General features: G+C 41.3%; 1 protein-coding gene across 4 annotated transcripts in view; it reads right to left on the reverse strand.

Annotated features, from left to right (window-relative positions):
- Positions 1-402: 402 nt before the first annotated feature.
- LOC311302609 (uncharacterized protein) overlaps positions 403-17,469 on the reverse strand; it is a 495,915-nt gene continuing 478,848 nt past the window's right edge. For 3 of the 4 annotated variants that reach the window (XM_084428591.1, XM_084428590.1, XM_084428592.1), the window contains exons 3-4: positions 13,672-16,717; positions 403-2,551 (exon numbers count right to left, since the gene is read on the reverse strand). In XM_084428591.1, coding sequence (XP_084284717.1) covers positions 2,509-2,551; positions 13,672-16,717 — 3,089 coding nt within the window. In that variant the 3' untranslated portion in view covers positions 403-2,508. The remainder of the gene's footprint in view (positions 2,552-13,671; positions 16,718-17,469) is intronic. The other variant, XR_014629620.1, reaches the window with a different exon arrangement.

Raw genomic sequence — 17,469 nt, forward strand, 5'->3', positions numbered from 1 at the left:
TGCCCATTACACAAGTAAATGATTAAAAGCCAATTCAGAGATAATAAATACATGACATCATTCACTCAAAGATGACTCTAAAAGTAAGCAATGTACTGTACTCCTGACAGAGACACACAGTAATGTGTCAGGGCTTTCCAACAGGAGAACACTGAAACCGCACTGTATGGGGGAAACCTGGTAAAGGGTCCCAAAGACTGCTCTGTCCCCTCGCCTTAAATACCAGACCAGAACAACAGGGGTTATACAAATGTTGTTTAGAGTTGTTTGGGCCAATCCATGTACCCCAGGGGGGTAGCACCTGGTTTCTTGAGATATCGTAAAGAGATATCAGCCAGAGAGGAGAAATAGGATTCTCCTAAGTTCTCAATCTTTCTCATTAAACCAATGACTGCAATGAAATTAAGACCATTTTACCAATCGCACTGAGACCCTTAAAATGATACCAAACATGAAAAGGAAAAAACAACACATTCACAAGATACACCATATGCGATATATAGACATTCTTAATTTAACTTTCAGTGACTTGAGGAGGGAGAAGAGGAGGGAGAGGGGGGATGAGTTGAAGTCAAACAAAGGGACAAGGAGATAAGTTTGGGCAGGACAAGGTTCTGTGCTCTGTCTTTGCTATCTGCTGTCCAGGGGGCATTTTATGGCGTTATTGCAGGGTGAGTTTTGTTTTAGCAGGAAAATCAGTTCTTACACCGTGATCTGGGGACAGACAAAAGTTTCTGATCATCATCTATTTATTACCTTCTATTTTTATGCTGATGTCTTCAGATCTCCTGTAAAATGACACTTAAAGCTCATTTCATTGGTGTCAGCAGACTGAGGGGATTTGTTGCCTACTATATGTACATTTATTTATTTATTTCAACTGTTTTTTTTTTTTACCATTATTTATATTTGGAAGAATTTACAATATGTTATTAATCTTTTCTATATTTCTGCATGTTGTAGAATATTTGTATTGATTAAATAATTTTAATCACATCATCAGTGAAGCTCCTCCCACAGCAATCACATCATCAATGAAGCTCCTCCCACTGCAGTCACATCACCAGTGAAGCTCCGCCCACAGTAATTCAGCAATAAATGCTGTAAATTCCCATCAGCTACAAGTGAAGACGAGCATCAGAGCATCAGGAAGAGCTGAAATCTGCAAAGACTGAGTTTATTAAAGAGGACAGAGAGAACATGAGTGATCCAGAACCCTGCAGAATGAAACACACTGAAGATCCTGAAGAACAAAGAGGTTGGTGTTTATTCTTCATTCATTCCCGATGCTGAAGAACATTCATGTTAGAAACATTCAAGCACTTCATCACATTTAGATAAACAGTTCAACTATGAAACGGTACAGGTTTTCAACGAATGGTCAGTGGAGTGAGGTTGGAGAAAATTTCATTCTGATTGTCAACATCAGGTCAAATTATCTCCCTTATTTTATATCTGGTTCACCTTTTTTTTGCAACCATGTTACCAAAATGGTGGACATTTTTCAATATAGTTTACAACATTGTGGTTTTTTTTTTTGTAAGTTTTTTTGTTACTCTGAGACACTGCCATAAATCAGAAAAGAGAAAACACTTTCAATTAATGTTTTGATGATTGTTTATTTGTTTATATATTTGTCATGGTTATTCATGTAAACTTTGTATGTAGACTATTGTTGGTGTGGGTGCGGGGGATTTGTTACATTAGGCATGTTTGAGAAAAGCGAACTCCCGCTAGCAGGACGTGACAGTTAATTAAACCTGTTTTTCTCAAAATCCCGTTCCTGAAAATCATAGCGATCAGCCAAATTCAGATAACCATAACTTTTGTTACCGACAAACGATGAAAGAAATAAAAACATACTCATGTGAATAAAATGAGTAAAGAGTTTAATCAATCATTATATGCAGCAAATACAAACATTAGTAAAAGTGAATGAGACAGATCTCTCTCTCTCTCTTTACTGACTTATAAGAGCCGAAGCATCTCAAGAGAAGAAGAGAAGAAAAGTGTCCAGTTTCAACGATACATGAAAGTATATCTTGTGTTTGCATGGAAGAGTAGAAGTGGAAGAGAAACTAGATGTTCTGATGAAAAACAATGACTTTTTTTATTTTATATCATATTCATGTCTCTCTTAAAAGTGTTAAGGCCTTCTTCTTCAACTCCTGAACTTTGCCTTGAAATGTTTTTTCCAGTGTGAATTTTCTGGTGGTCTTCAGTTCATCTTCTGTAGCAAAGCCCTTCTTCACTGAAACACACACCGCCGTGTCTTTTCTGCTGTAATATTAAGGATGAATCTTCTCCTTTGTGTGAATCTTCAGGTGTTTCTTCAGGACTGATGCCCAATGAAACAGTTTACCGCACTGATCACAGTTAAATGGTCTTTCTTCAGAATGAGAAGATGTGATTTCAGAGAGAAATCCTGAGCCGCTTCTTCCCAGTGTGAACTCTCATGTGAATCTTCAGACTTGATTTACATGTGAAGCATGAGGGCAGGAGACAGATTTATTGCCTTCTGTTTTTCCTTTCTTGTTCACGTCCATCAGGTCTAAAAGAAACATTAAATCATGTGAGATTTCAAATGAGAGGCAAACGTGAAATGAAAAGTGAAGCTCAAAGTCAAGATCACTGAGTATAATAGTCATTTTAATCCCATCAAATCTGGTCAACAACGGCTGAGCACGATTATGATCTATTTTAATGTCATGAAGATGATTTGTGTTATAAATCACTAGTTTGGTCATGAAACTCTAGATGACGCAGGCTTGACATATGATCTGTGAGAAATCACAGTTTCCTACACAACACAAGCTGATTGGACTCTAAGCCATGCAAACATGAGAATTTGTTGACAGACGGCCCTTACACAACAAACGTCAAACAAATATGTGTTGGACTGAAGGAAAAGCAAATTCACGCCTGTTCAACAGAGGGCGATACATGCACTGAACTTTCAGCCGTCGTAAAAATGTCTGCCAAAGCAGGCTGATCTCATGAAATGGCGTATGTATGACACGCCAATTCGATTTCCATTTTTGGCGTGCTATCAACACGCATAATCGCTTTTCAGCGTGTTTATCAACGCCGTTGACTTAACGTTACATTACAAATATGACCTACCCCAACTCCGTCCCTAAACCTACCCGTCACTGGGGTTAATACCATGTATAGATTATAAATGTAAGATCCCTTAACTGTACTCCCACACCTAAACATACCCATTTTATGGACAATATTAAAATGTATAATCACAATAATTAACCTTACAACACAACATCGATTCACAAAATACACCAATTTTATTAGGATGTAATCCAAACCTTCAGAATCCATTATTTGCAAGAAAAAGATCCAAACTCAGCCCTTTATCCAGTAATCGTCATCTTGACCGTAAACGTCAAACCCCGAGCTTGTTATGAATTCAAATTCAAAAATTGCGCCCTCAAGAAGCGTTACGACAGGTTACTATGGTTACGGCAGTAATATCAAACGCTCATTGGCTCTCGCCTCGCCTGCTTCGTCACAGATTGCGTCATGCACATTCACATTTGAAATGAAGCGCGCACTGCAGCCCTAAAGCGAACCGGACCGAAGACGGATTAACATTTTCATGGATTTGAATTAATAAGTTAAATTCTGCTCTGTTACCTCATACAAAACCACAGCCAGAGAGGACACATCGTCACGTGAACAACTTTTGGTACCGATTTTGACATTTTCTCATTAAATAAATTATTGTGATTATATTTGTCTGTCTGTTGTTTTTCTTTATAATTGTAGCCTACGTAGTTTTAAGAAATGGTTATGATTAGATGGTAGGATTAGCAAACGTCCGGGGATAATGGTACGTGTAAGATTCACGTCTGAGGCTGTTAAACTGTGACATCTACACGTTTTCCAAAGGGGACCAACATAATTAATTTCACGTACATTTTGCTCCGTTTCGCTCGGACATTTAACGGCGTAGACATACACGCGGAAGATGACGGTTCGTTTCGGCGTGAACATACACGCGGATAGCTTAAAATGCGTATAAATAACACGCCACTTTTGACTTGAAAGTGGCGTGTATGTTTACGCAAAGTCATGATGTCATGTTGGCCAAAGTAATAAATGTAACTGTCTCGTAAATGTAAAAAAAACCCACCTTTTAATGAACCATTTTACATAAATGGCTAATCATGGATTACTCGTGTAGTTCAAAGTGTTCATGAAATGCTAATGTTTAATTTAAAGTAACTTTAATCTTTAATGCTGGTTTCACTAGTGCCACCAAATGCTCTTAAATGTGTATGTGCAGCAGCTCAAAGTGTATATCTTATTGGTCAGCACATTTCTTTAAAGACCAAAGAAAATAGCAGAAATATTCTCTGAAAAAAATTCACCGTTTGTATTCAAAATGTGTTTAGCGTGAAAATGCTTTCCGATTTCCCAGTTCACCTGCACTTTAGGGGTTTCCTAGGTCAAATTCATATCAAATGTCAAAATAATGAATCAAATATTTAATTAAAGGGGTCCTATTATGCACTTTTATGAAGTCTTGATTATGTTTTAGGGGTGTACTAGAATATGCTTTCATGCTTGATTGTTCAAAAAACATTATTTTTCACATATTTTACATTATTACAGCTCCTCTGGTTGAATGCTTCAACGAGTATTTCCTTCCAAAATACAAAATGTGCTGGGATTGGTTAGCTGGCCCAGTGAGTTATGATTGGCAGCGCTTAGCGCGTGTTCGGGAAATGTCCCAGCCCTAACCATAATTACAAGCTCTAGTACTTAGTAAATATTATGGGTGGCATCAATTTCAAACCAATTCCAGCCTGAATCAGACTTAACCCTCTGGGGTCTAAGGTGTTTTTAGGGCCCTTGAGATGTTCTGACATGCCCTGACATTTGTGCTTTTTTCAGTTATTTATACACATATTAATGGCAAAGGTGTAAATTCACTCTATATAGCACAAACAGGGCTACCATAATATGTGAGCAACATGTATGTGGATGTTTGTATTTTTAAGAGAATAATGTTTATGCGTGGTTATTGAAAAAAATAAAAATGAAAGTTGCTGAAATAAGACCACAAAACTCATATTAAATATGTGTCCACAAGACTTTTGACTAATGGATGTTGTCGCTTCGAGTTCTGGCTTCAAAATTATGTGAAAATAGTCTTGCTTTATCTTTCACATAAAACAATACATTGATTTAAATTGTGTAAGACAGGTTTTGCTTGGAAAGGCAATATGCGAGGGGGGCGTGAACGAGGAGTGGTTTACACCTGAGAATACAATGCCCCACCCATAATGCGTAATTACTTGCGCAATGAGCCATTCATTCAGGTGTGACACTGACTGAGCCACAAGAATAAATGCAAGGACAAAAGATATATTTAGAAGACGACTTATATTGACCATTTAAGATTTTGCTTACATCTATCTTGTAAATATGTTTTGCTATTTTATTAAAAAGGTTACAATTACAATAATTACAATTTCAACAATATTTCAAGTGTATTCTTTCTTTGTAAAAAAAATGATTATAGGCCTACATTTTATCATATGTATTCATTAGTTTGAATATAGCCAACATTGGAACATCTAACATCTTAGTTGATGACTTTATTTTTGACAAAAATAGTTCCGTTGAGGAGCTATTATGCCCGAACAAAAATTGTTCGGACCAATCAAATTGTCAGGGCGGGCTTTATACGATGATGGACAGATGAGCAACGGTAACGTAATCATCCACGTCACCAAAGAGCGCTTGATTTGAATTAGTTTACAACAAAGACGACTGCTGCTGGAGAATTGAGATTTCACGAGTTCACATTTACAAATAAGTCAGATAGAATAAATGCGTATATAAGATTTCACACAAATAAGTCGATAGAATAAATGCGTATATGACGTGCTGTCCGAGGAGAGGGCCGTGGGCTCGGTAGCCATACTCCCCCGTATTCCTGGTTGTGAGAGAACAAGACAAGAGTGAGGATTCGGGGTGGTGGAGGGATGCTGAAAAACTGTCAAGGAGTGTTAGGTAAGTTTACAGAGTGAATATGCTTCCTCATCCTGATAGAAAGGGTAACGTTAGACATGGTATTGTTTGATGACAAGTTGATATTGGATTGATTATTTGTACGTGCTCCTCCCGAACTTTGTTTATGAAACATCATGTGTAGATTCCGCCATCGCGTCTGTTATATCGACAGCGCATTCATTTTAAAAGAGGAACAGAGAGCCGCGACATTTTGTTGGTTGAAAATATGAATGAAGAACATGCGTCATTTACTCCGTTGCTCTGATTGGTTGTAGGTCTATCCAATTGAGTGCAGAGTTTTTTTTTTTTCTGGTTTGGTTGAGACACGCCCCATAATCAAATCTCTATGGAGAAGTATCAGACTCACATTCTGACTAGAATCTGAGTATGACGACGTCAGGCTAATATATATATATATATATATATATATATATAAGCAGAAATTGCTAAACAAAAGCTTATTTGATGTGGCAGTATATTCTACAGTAAAAACTTTACCCAAATCTAATCAACAAAATGTTGTCTTTCATATTTTGCCTGACTGTAACGTTGTTTTTATGAAATATTAGGGCATATAAATGTTAATTTGCAGTTTAATACGTTGCTTATACAAAGACATTTTATTTCATCAGATTTCAGTCGATTTTTACTCATCTCAGTATAGCAAAGCATTTTAGTTGATTAAAGCGGTTTATTCTTTCACACACAGACACGTGACGTGATTCATATTTAGGCTAAAGTCTTTACAAATATGTACCCTTCATTCATCTCACAGAAACACGATTCATCTTTTTGCGGTTTACATAGGCCTACACTAACGTTATTCAGTAGTAGTAGTAGTAGTAGTAGTAGCTTTATTGGTCACTAGTCACAGGTACCAGCGAAATTCCGCCATCAACCTGTCCATACAAACATACATACAATATGACAAGGGGGAAGACAGGACAGGAAGACAGAGCATTGAGGAAAAAAATACAGCATAACATGAGGAGAGGTGAGGAGGAAAAAAAGGCAACCCCCAGACTATGCTCCTGTAAGGAGTACAGTTTGGGAACAGTAAAAAAACACCTCAGCAACATTAGCACATAATCAGTACACAACATGAACACACAAGACTTGCAACAGGGGAGGGGAGTGGGGGGTGGAGGTAACCCAGCACAGGCAAGCAGCCATCCGGTCCTGCAGCCATTTTCGGCGCTGGTCAGACCCGCCTGTCAGACTGGGGGTACAAAGCGTCGAAGGCGAGGGATGGGGGGTGGGGGAGGGTGATTGCATATCTGTGTATATGTAAGAGTCCGTGTATGTGTAGGCCTCGAGAGTCGCTACGCCTGGCATCATAATCTAGGTGCCTCAGTCCGCAGGATGTCATAGCGATACACAGCAGTTGCCATGGAGTCAACCTTGATCAGGTCCCAGACAGAGTCAACAATCAGCAGGTGTCAGTGGGGAGAGGGGCAAGGAACGCAAGAGCGTCTCGCTGCAGTGCTCTCTCCAGAGGGAGTTGTTGTTGCTGCAGCAGCCTCGGCCAAGGCCAGTGCTGGTAGAGGGGGGCCGAAAGCAGATAAGATTGGGGTTGTTTGGTCTTGGGACGAGTAGCCGCATTCCAATTTACACAGCTCCTGGTCCATTTGGGTCTCCGAAACGATCCATTTGCCTTTGCAAAGCTGTAAGCTTCTCCAAGATGTTATCAATATTTTGGTTCATAGTCACCAAAGTCACAGTCTGAGTGCTGACAGCTCTGCCCACTGCTTCAATCATGACGGGCAGCCTTGTGGGGTTTTGGACAGCTGTCACCGTCTTCTTAATTCCTCGATAAACCAGGGCAATGCCTAATCCAAACAGCAGAAAACCTGTTATCATGGTTCCGAAAAGGATCTTCAATGTCCTCCACGGAAAGAGCCGCCAGACACACGACCCGCCACCTCTCCCACGCGTCCATCTTGTAGCCAGCTGCGAACGTTCCGGCAGGGCAGTCAGGTTCCCCCGAACCCAAGCTTCTCGTCGAGAAGATGGTGTCAATTGCGTTGAGAGACCAGTTGATCAAATCCATAATTTCTTAGTTTGGAGAGCAGTGCGGAGAGAGTCTCTCAAAGTACAAGACAGTAGACTAGACGAGATGAGAGGAGCAAAGCAGGGGAGATAAGGGAGAGGAGGGTAAGAAAATGCGACCGCCTTCGTTGAGAGCCAAAGAGAAAAAGATTCCATAACGTTATTCCATAACGTTATTCCACATTAACACTTGAGAAAAGATAACTTAGCCTACCTCACTCCTCAGTGGTATCTATTGCACCTCATATCAGCACTTTTCTGAGGAAACTTTTCTCCAGGATTATTAGGTAGGCTATATTATGCCTCACTCGCGGCGCGCTGTGTTTACAGCTGATGGGCGTTTCACAGGACTGAAATGGTTCTCAGAATTTGCGTTTGAATAGCGCGCGCTCTCCGGGGCGTGGTCAAATTACATTTGAATGAGCTCTAATTAGCTCGACTGGAATCACGCTTTTAATACAGATTTCACAAGCTGAGAATATTTGTTTTTTATATAAATTACTTAATTTAAGAGAAGCAATTTCAAGCTTGATGCCCGTGGGTATGTTTACCTGTTTGACTGAATTTTTGCGGAGTATCAGATCATTTTCAAACACGTTTCAAATTGGACTTCACAGACAGAGAGAGTGCAGAACTTGAATCATGTTTATTTTTCTTTATTTGGCAAAAAGCACAACACTTTATTTTTAATGTGGGTATACAGAAAAAAAATTGCAACTGAACAGGATTGATTGATGTACAACACGAAAATGAAAGATCAAGTGTCAAGACAATGGTCAAGACAATTTCCTGAACGCCAAACTGAATGTCAGAAAGGGGAAAGAAAGGTGATTTAAGCAATTTTGAGCGTGGCATGGTTGTTGGTGCCAGACGGGCCAGTCTGAGTATTTCACAATCTGCTCAGTTACTGGGATTTTCACGCACAACCATTTCTAGGGTTTACAAAGAATGGTGTGAAAAGGGAAAAACATCCAGTATGTGGCAGTCCTGTGGGCGAAAATGCCTTGTTGATGCTAGAGGTCAGAGGAGAATGGGCCGACTGATTCAAGCTGATAGAAGAGCAACTTTGACTGAAATAACCACTCGTTACAACCGAGGTATGCAGCAAAGCATTTGTGAAGCCACAACACGCACAACCTTGAGGCGGATGGGCTACAACAGCAGAAGACCCCACCGGGTACTACTCATCTCCACTACAAATAGGAAAAAGAGGCTACAATTTGCACGAGCTCACCAAAATTGGACAGTTGAAGACTGGAAAAATGTTGCCTGGTCTGATGAGTCTCGATTTCTGTTGAGACATTAGAGTCAGAATTTGGCGTAAACAGAATGAGAACATGGATCCATCATGCCTTGTTACCACTGTGCAGGCTGGTGGTGGTGGTGTAATGGTGTGGGGGATGTTTTCTTGGCACACTTTAGGACCCTTAGTGCCAAATGGGCATCGTTTAAATGCCACGGCCTACCTGAGCATTGTTTCTGACCATGTCCATCCCTTTATGACCACCATGTACCCATCCTCTGGTGGCTACTTCCAGCAGGATAATGCACCATGTCACAAAGCTTGAATCATTTCAAATTGGTTTCTTGAACATGACAATGAGTTCACTGTACTAAAATGGCCCCCACAGTCACCAGATCTCAACCCAATAGAGCATCTTTGGGATGTGGTGTAACGGGAGCTTCATGCCCTGGATGTGCATCCCACAAATCTCCATCAACTGCAAGATGCTATCCTATCAATATGGGCCAACATTTCTAAAGAATGCTTTCAGCACCTTGTTGAATCAATGCCATGTAGAATTAAGGCAGTTCTGAAGGCGAAAGGGGGTCAAACAAAGTATTAGTATGGTGTTCCTAATAATCCTTTAGGTGAGTGGATATATACAGTATTAGATTATAAACCAGTTAATCACATTTGTCGGAAAACTATTGTAATACAAACCGTAATCGATCAACTATTCCCTGAACAGAATGGAAGCTTATGTGAAAACTTTTTTTTTTTTTTTTACAAACTACCATACCTCTGGCAGAATGAGCTTTCAGCCCCTCCGGAAGAGTCCCATGCTATTACAACCGAATATTATAGCTTCCACTACACAGTGAAATAGGTTTACCCTTATGAGAATCAGCCCAAGAAACAACTGATTGATTACTCTTCCTTTGTATTTTCATTCAAAAATAGTGAGACAGTGAAGCCACTCATTCTCAGATGATGAAAAAGGTGGCGGATGGTAAGCCAGTATATCCACCAGTTTACAGGCGAGAGCAGACTTAATTTTTCTTACTTTAGGCACAAACACTGGATTGGTGCTAAGAACTGCAAACAGGAGTTACGAACCAACAAAGCATGAAGTTCACTAACCCGCTTCACAGTTGAAAGAGACAATAATAAAGCAGCCTTTAGCGAAAGGAGTTTTATATCAATACTACCTATAGGCTCAAAAGGAACTGAGGACCACAGACAGATCCCGGAATCGAGTCAGTGGCTTATAAACCTTGCTCAGATGCCGCGCACCTCTCATAAACCTGCAGACGAGCGGGTGTTTCTTGCCTCACATAGCATTCAGAAATTGCAGCAAAATATGCCATTTGAAAAGAAAAGGATCTGCCATTATCAATAAGCTCCTGCAGGAAGAGCATGACACACACACAAAGGAACAGAGAAAAGGAACAATGCGTCTGTGCACACAGTTGCTCAATCATTCATTTCCATTCATAAGAAGAGCGAGTTGAAGGACAATCAGAGGAAACGTGTACAACAGTGCATTTAGCCACCCAAGTTCCCGATTGTACGCAGAGAGAAGAATAGGGCAATGAGCGATTTTGTTCAAGGTGAAGAGATCTACGGCAGCTCGGCTGAACCTCTACCACAACTGGCCAACTACCTGAGGATGGAGAGCCCATTCTCCATACAGAGGATTTCCTCTGGATAGTAGATAAGCCCCGCATTCATTATTCCCAAACATGCGCTGTCCTTAATGACTGGAAATGAGTCATGCCCCACACAATCAATTATGGTACAAGACTGTGAAGCTGAGGGAAGTGTGTGCCCCCTGGTGATTTATGTATGCCACCGCCATTGTGTTGTCTGATTGGATCAAAATGTTGGTTCCTTAGGAACTGCACAGAATGTTTCAATGCCAGAAACACTGTTAACAGTTCTAGGAAGTTTGTGTGTGTTCTGAAGCGAGACGGGCCATTTGCCCTCGAACCCCAACCTGTGAGCGACGCATCAGTCATCACCAGCTTTCTTTAAATAACTGCCCTCTGCAGAGTTTCTGACTCAAGAAAAGAACAATCTCTCCAGTGACGGAGAGTGCACATGCAGAGTGATGGCACCAGCGCTGTGCCGCTACCCAGTGCTGAAACGCTCTCGCTCGCAATAATCCCAGTGAAACGACATAAACTGTCCAGGCCATCAGCTCTAGAAAACAAAGACTAAATGGAACTCTGTTCCCTTTCTGAAAAATGGACAGATAGCCGTGAATTGACCCAATGCGCTACTCTGCCAGAAACACTTGATACTGGACAGTCTGAGACCCAGGTAGATCATCTCCTGTTTGGGCATCACACAGGTTGTCGTTTCATTTACCCTGAAGTCTAAGCTCTCCAGATGAGACATGCACACTTCTGCATCTATATCTGCCTTCTGCTGTGATGGAGCACAGAGTCGTCGCTCATCCAAACAAGCTGACTCTCTGAGACCCTATTCTCAGCGGTGTCAGAGCTAGTTCGACACATTTGCTGAACACTGTCAGGGCTAATGACAGCCCAAAAGGAACCGTCAAAAACTTGTAGGCTACATCCTTATAGGCAAACCTGAGGAAATTTCTGTGTGCAGGGTAGATGCTTATGTGAAAATATTTATCTTTCAGACCGACTGACATACTCCAGTCTTTGGGACGAATAAAATGACTAAGACTTAAGCGAACACATTATTAATTTGTACTTGGGAATGACAAAGTACAAAAAGTAAAAGCTGTGATAGCTGAACTCCAGCAGCACAATCCAACTTGCTCTCTTGCTCAACAAAGAGGCGGTTTCTTCTTCTAAAATCTGAGACGATTCCCCTTCTGCTCTTGACTTCAACACACCACTGGAAAGTGGAGGTTGTACAGCAAATTGCAGATTATAACCCCTGATTGTTATGGATAAAACCCAGGGGTTTACTGTGCATATGCGCCCACTTGCTGCAGCTCTCGCTCACTTGACTTTTTTGTGCTCTCTGCCGTTCATTATAGCCTCATAGGCAGAGGGGAAGAAATTGTCTGTGGGGCACTGGAGAAATTGGTGTCAACTTCACAACTGAACAAACTTCATTGTGAAAAATTCCTGTGTCCAACTCCTTCTCATTTGTTTAGAGGGGGAGAAAACCGTTGCTCTTTTATCCTGAACATAAAGACAAATTAGGTTGCCTGTGGTTTCTTCCCTCCCTGAGGGTTTTCTGGCTGGCGTCTAGCTGCAGGCACTGGGAAGAAAGGTTTTCTCCTCAGCTGAGGTGACTTGGGTTGTGGCTCAGTCTGCTGAGACTTGGAATATTTGGGGCCCCTGAAGCCACACTGGGACCTGACTGGTTTTCCCCTCGGCTGAGGTGACTTAGGTTGTGGCTCAGTCTGCTGAGGCTTGGAATATTTGGGGCCCCTGAAGCCACACTGGGACCTGACTTGTTTTCCCCTCGGCTGAGGTGACTTAGGCTGTGGCTTAGTCTACTGAGGCTTGGAATATTTGGGGCCCCTGAAGCCACACTGGGACCTGACTGGTTTTCCCCTCGGCTGAAGTGACTTAGGTTGTGGCTCAGTCTGCTGAGGCTTGGAATATTTGGAGCCCCTGAAGCCACACTGGGACCCGACTAGTTTTCCCCTCGGCTGAGGTGACTTAGGCTGTGAAGGCCAGTCAACAAGAGTTTCACTGCTGCACTCTAGCACATTTCAATAGATCGAGCTCCACCTGAGCTGGGGTGGGTGACCCATAATAATGAGAATAACTTTCTCATTATAATGACTAGCAACCAGGGCCTAAAATTAACACCCGCCAAGCTCCACATGCGAGTAAAAATCAGAGTTGCGAGTATATGAAACTGTTTCAGTTGCCAGTAAGAATTTTTTGAAGTGCAATGTTGTGACAACATGAATGTGAACGATGCTCTGTACAGTTTATGTGCCAGTCCTGCATCATCGTGACAGATTCAGCCTTTCCAATGTAAACATTCGAGTGAATGTAAGGAAACTACTTTGTTGTTTCAGCACTGTAGGAGCCTGTGAATTATTTTGTTTAAAATGTTATACGTGTACGAATTTATATGCAATTATTTAAGTTTCTGTTTTCCTCTAATGATGCAATGAGGTGGTCTGAACCTATGATGTCAGTGTGTTTTAGTAGTCAGGTGAGGGTGTGGCCAATTGGGGAAAGGGACACAGTTTTGAGACCGTGGAGGTGATTAGATCGGTCTCTGATTTAATTTACTTGTTTTCCAAATTTATGATTGTTTTCAAAATAAATAAAGTTTATGGAACACACATCAACTGTATTTAATAGACAGCAAGATGGTCACCACACTGCACATAAAGATGAACTACTTACCGTGATCTCAGACCGCTGTGATGTGGCTTCTCAACTGCATGGATCTTCATGTGTAGCTCTAGGTGACTTTTAAAAGAGAAACTCGTCCTGCAATGATCACATGTGTGCGGCTTCTCTCTGTTGTGGATCCTCTCATGTCTTTTCAGATCTGATGATCGACTGATTCTCTTGTCACAGTGTGAACACTTGTAAGGTTTCTCTCCAGTGTGGATCTTCATGTGTAGCTCTAGGTGACTTTTAAAAGAGAAACTCGTCCTGCAATGATCACACGTGTGCGGCTTCTCTCTGTTGTGGATCCTCTCATGTGATTTCAGATCTGACGATCGACTGAATCTCTTGTCACAGTGTGAACACATGTAAGGTTTTTCTCCAGTGTGGATCTTCATGTGTAGCTCCAGGTATCGTTTAATAGCGAAACTGGTTCCACACTGATCACACGTGTGCGGCTTCTCTCCAGTGTGGTTCATCTCATGTGTTTTCAGAGATGATGGCTGACTAAATCTCTTGTCACAGTGTGAACACTTGTAAGTTTCTCCAGTGTGGATCCTCATGTGTAGCTTTAGTTGAGCTTTAATAGAGAAACTCTTCCCACACTGATCACACGTGTGCGGCTTCTCTCCAGTGTGGATCCTCTCATGTTTTTTCAGATCTCCTGACTGACTGAATCTCTTGTCACAGAGTGAACAATTGTAAGGTTTCTCTCCAGTGTGGATCCTCTCATGTGTTTTCAGAGATGATGGCTGACTGAATCTCTTGTCACAGTGTGAACACTTGTAAGGTTTTTCTCCAGTGTGGATCCTCATGTGTAGCTTTAGTTGAGCTTTAATAGGGAAACTCTTTTCACACTGATAACATGTGTGCGGCTTCTCTCCAGTGTGGATCATCTCATGTTTTTTCATAGATGATGAGTGTTTGAATCTCTTGTCACAGTGTGAACACTTGTAAGGTTTTTCTCCAGTGTGGATCATCTCATGTGTTATCAGATTTGCTGGCTGATTGAATCTCTTGTCACAGTGTGAACACTTGTAAGGTTTTACTCCAGTGTGGATCCTCATGTGTAGCTTTAGTTGAGCTTTAGTTGAGAAACTCTTTCCACACTGATCACACATGTGCGGCTTCTCTCCAGTGTGGATCCTCTCATGTGTTTTCAGAGATGATGAGTGTCTGAATCTCTTGTCACAGTGTGAACAATTGTAAGGTTTTTCTCCAGTGTGGATCCTCTCGTGTGTTTTCAGAGATGATGATCGACTGAATCTCTTGTCACAGTGTGAACAATTGTAAGGTTTTTCTCCAGTGTGGATCTTCATGTGTAGCTTCAGGTGACTTTTAATAGAGAAACTCACTCTGCAATGATCACATGTGTGCGGCTTCTCTCTGTTGTGGATCCTCTCATGTTTTTTCAGATCTGATGATCGACTGAATCTCTTGTCACAGTGTGAACACTTGTAAGGTTTTTCTCCAGTGTGGATCTTCATGTGTAGCTCCAGGTATCGTTTAATAGCGAAACTGGTTCCACACTGATCACACGTGTGCGGCTTCTCTCCAGTGTGGATCATCTCATGTGTTTTCAGATGCGTTGACTGACTGAATCTCTTGTCACAGTGGGAACACTTGTAAGGTTTTTCTCCAGTGTGGATTCTCTCATGCATTTGCATATTTGCTGGCTGACTGAATCTCTTGTCACAGTGTGAACACTTGTAAGGTTTTTCTCCAGTGTGGATCCTCATGTGTAGCTTTAGTTGAGCTTTAATAGCGAAACTCTTTCCACACTGATCACATGTGTGCGGCTTCTCTCCAGTGTGGATCATCTCATGTTTTTTCAGAGATGATGGCTGACTGCATGCCTTGTCACAGTGTGAACACTTGTAAGGTTTTTCTCCTGTGTGAATTCTCTGGTGCAGTTTTAAAAAGCCCACTGAAATAAAAGACTTCCCACACTCAAAGCACACATAATCTCTCACGCCAGTGTGAATTTTCTCATGTCTATGTAAATATGCCAGCAGTGAAAATCTCTTCCCACATACAGAACATGAATGTGGTTTCTCCTTTGTATGAACCGTCAGGTGTGTCTTCAGGTTTGATGCCCAAAGAAACGTTTTCCCGCACTGATCACATGTGTAAGGCTTCTCTCTGGTGTGGATATTCCTGTGCCCTTTAAGTTGTGCCAATTGTTTGAAACTCTTCCCGCATTGATCACATGTGAACGGTCTTTCTCCAGTGTGGATCCTCATGTGAACTTTAAGACTTTCTCTGTATGGAAAACTCTTCCCACACTGAGTGCATGTGAACGGCTTCTCTCCAGTATGAGCTCTCATGTGATTCTCTAGATGTTGTTTGCTTGAGAATCTCTTTTCACAGCAATTACAAGTGAACAGCTTCTCTCCAGTGTGTCTCCTCATGTGAACAATAAGACCTTCTCTGTATGGAAACCTCTTCCCGCACTGATCACATGTGAATGGCTTCTCTCCAGTGTGAACTCTCATGTGTTTCTTAAGTAGAGATGATCGTACAAAACTCTTCCCACATTGATGGCATACATGTGGCTTTTCTCCAGTGTGAACACTCATGTGAAGCTCAAGACTTTGTTTGTATGCAAAGCTCTTCCCGCACTGATCACATGTGAACGGCTTCTCTCCGGTGTGGATTCTCATGTGAATCTCAAGACATTGTTTGGTTGTGAGACTCTTTCCACACTGAGTGCATGTTGTAGATTTCTTGTCTCTTTTCTTTAAAGATGTCTTTTTAGTCTTTGAGCGACTTAAAGGTTTTTCTCCAGGTTTAACATGTTCCTCCTCCACTTCACTCGGTTCTTCACTCTCCTCGTCCACTTCACTCAGTTCTTCACTCTCCTCCTTCTCTTCACTCAGTTCTTCACTCTCCTCCTTCACTTCACTCAGTTCTTCTCTCTCCTCCTCCACTTCACTCAGTTCTTCACTCTCCTCCTTCTCTTCACTCAGTTCTTCACTCTCCTCCTTCACTTCACTCAGTTCTTCACTCTCCTTCACTTCACTCAGTTCTTCACTCTCCTCCTTCACTTCCATCAGGTCTGAAATGAAAATAAATAAATAAATAATAAAGTAATTTTCGGTAAATCTTCCAGTTACTAAAATTGTTCATGCTTCACTTGTTTCTGGTTCTGTATCTCTTAAATCTGCTACTATTACTCCCATACTTAATAAACCAGGGGGTGATCCATTTAATTTTGATAATTTTTGTCCAATTTCCAATTTACCATTTATCTCTAAGGCAGTGGAAAAGTGTATTGCAATTCAAATTTATGAATATCTTTCCAATAATAACTTGTATGAACAATTTCAATCTGGCTTTCGTCCCCACCATAGCACTGAGACTGTTCTTGTCAGAATAACCAATGATCTACTGTTGGCAGCTGACTATGGACTTTTATCCATACTTGTCCTTCTAGATTTGAGACTTTGATACTGTCTCACATAAGATACTTCTTGACAGGTTAGCTTCTATTGGTATTACTGGCACTGCTCTGTCTTGGTTTAAGTCATATCTATCTGGACGCAGTCAGCATATTCAATTAAAAGGTTTTCGATCAAGAACATCTACAGTCACCACTGGTGTTCCCCAGGGTTCTGTCTTGGGCCCGCTTCTTTTCATTATTTATATGCTCCCTCCTGGTTATATTTTGATAATTAATTAATCATATTTTGATTAATTCCCACTGTTATGCGGATGACACCTGTCTGCCAAACCCACTGGTTCTTTTCCACCACCATCTCTGTCCAGCTGTTAAGCTGAAATTAAAGATGGGCTTTCAGCTAACTTCTT

Source organism: Rutilus rutilus, assembly GCF_951802725.1.
Source record: "Rutilus rutilus genome assembly, chromosome: 1".
Classification (NCBI taxonomy): Eukaryota; Metazoa; Chordata; class Actinopteri; order Cypriniformes; family Leuciscidae; genus Rutilus; species Rutilus rutilus.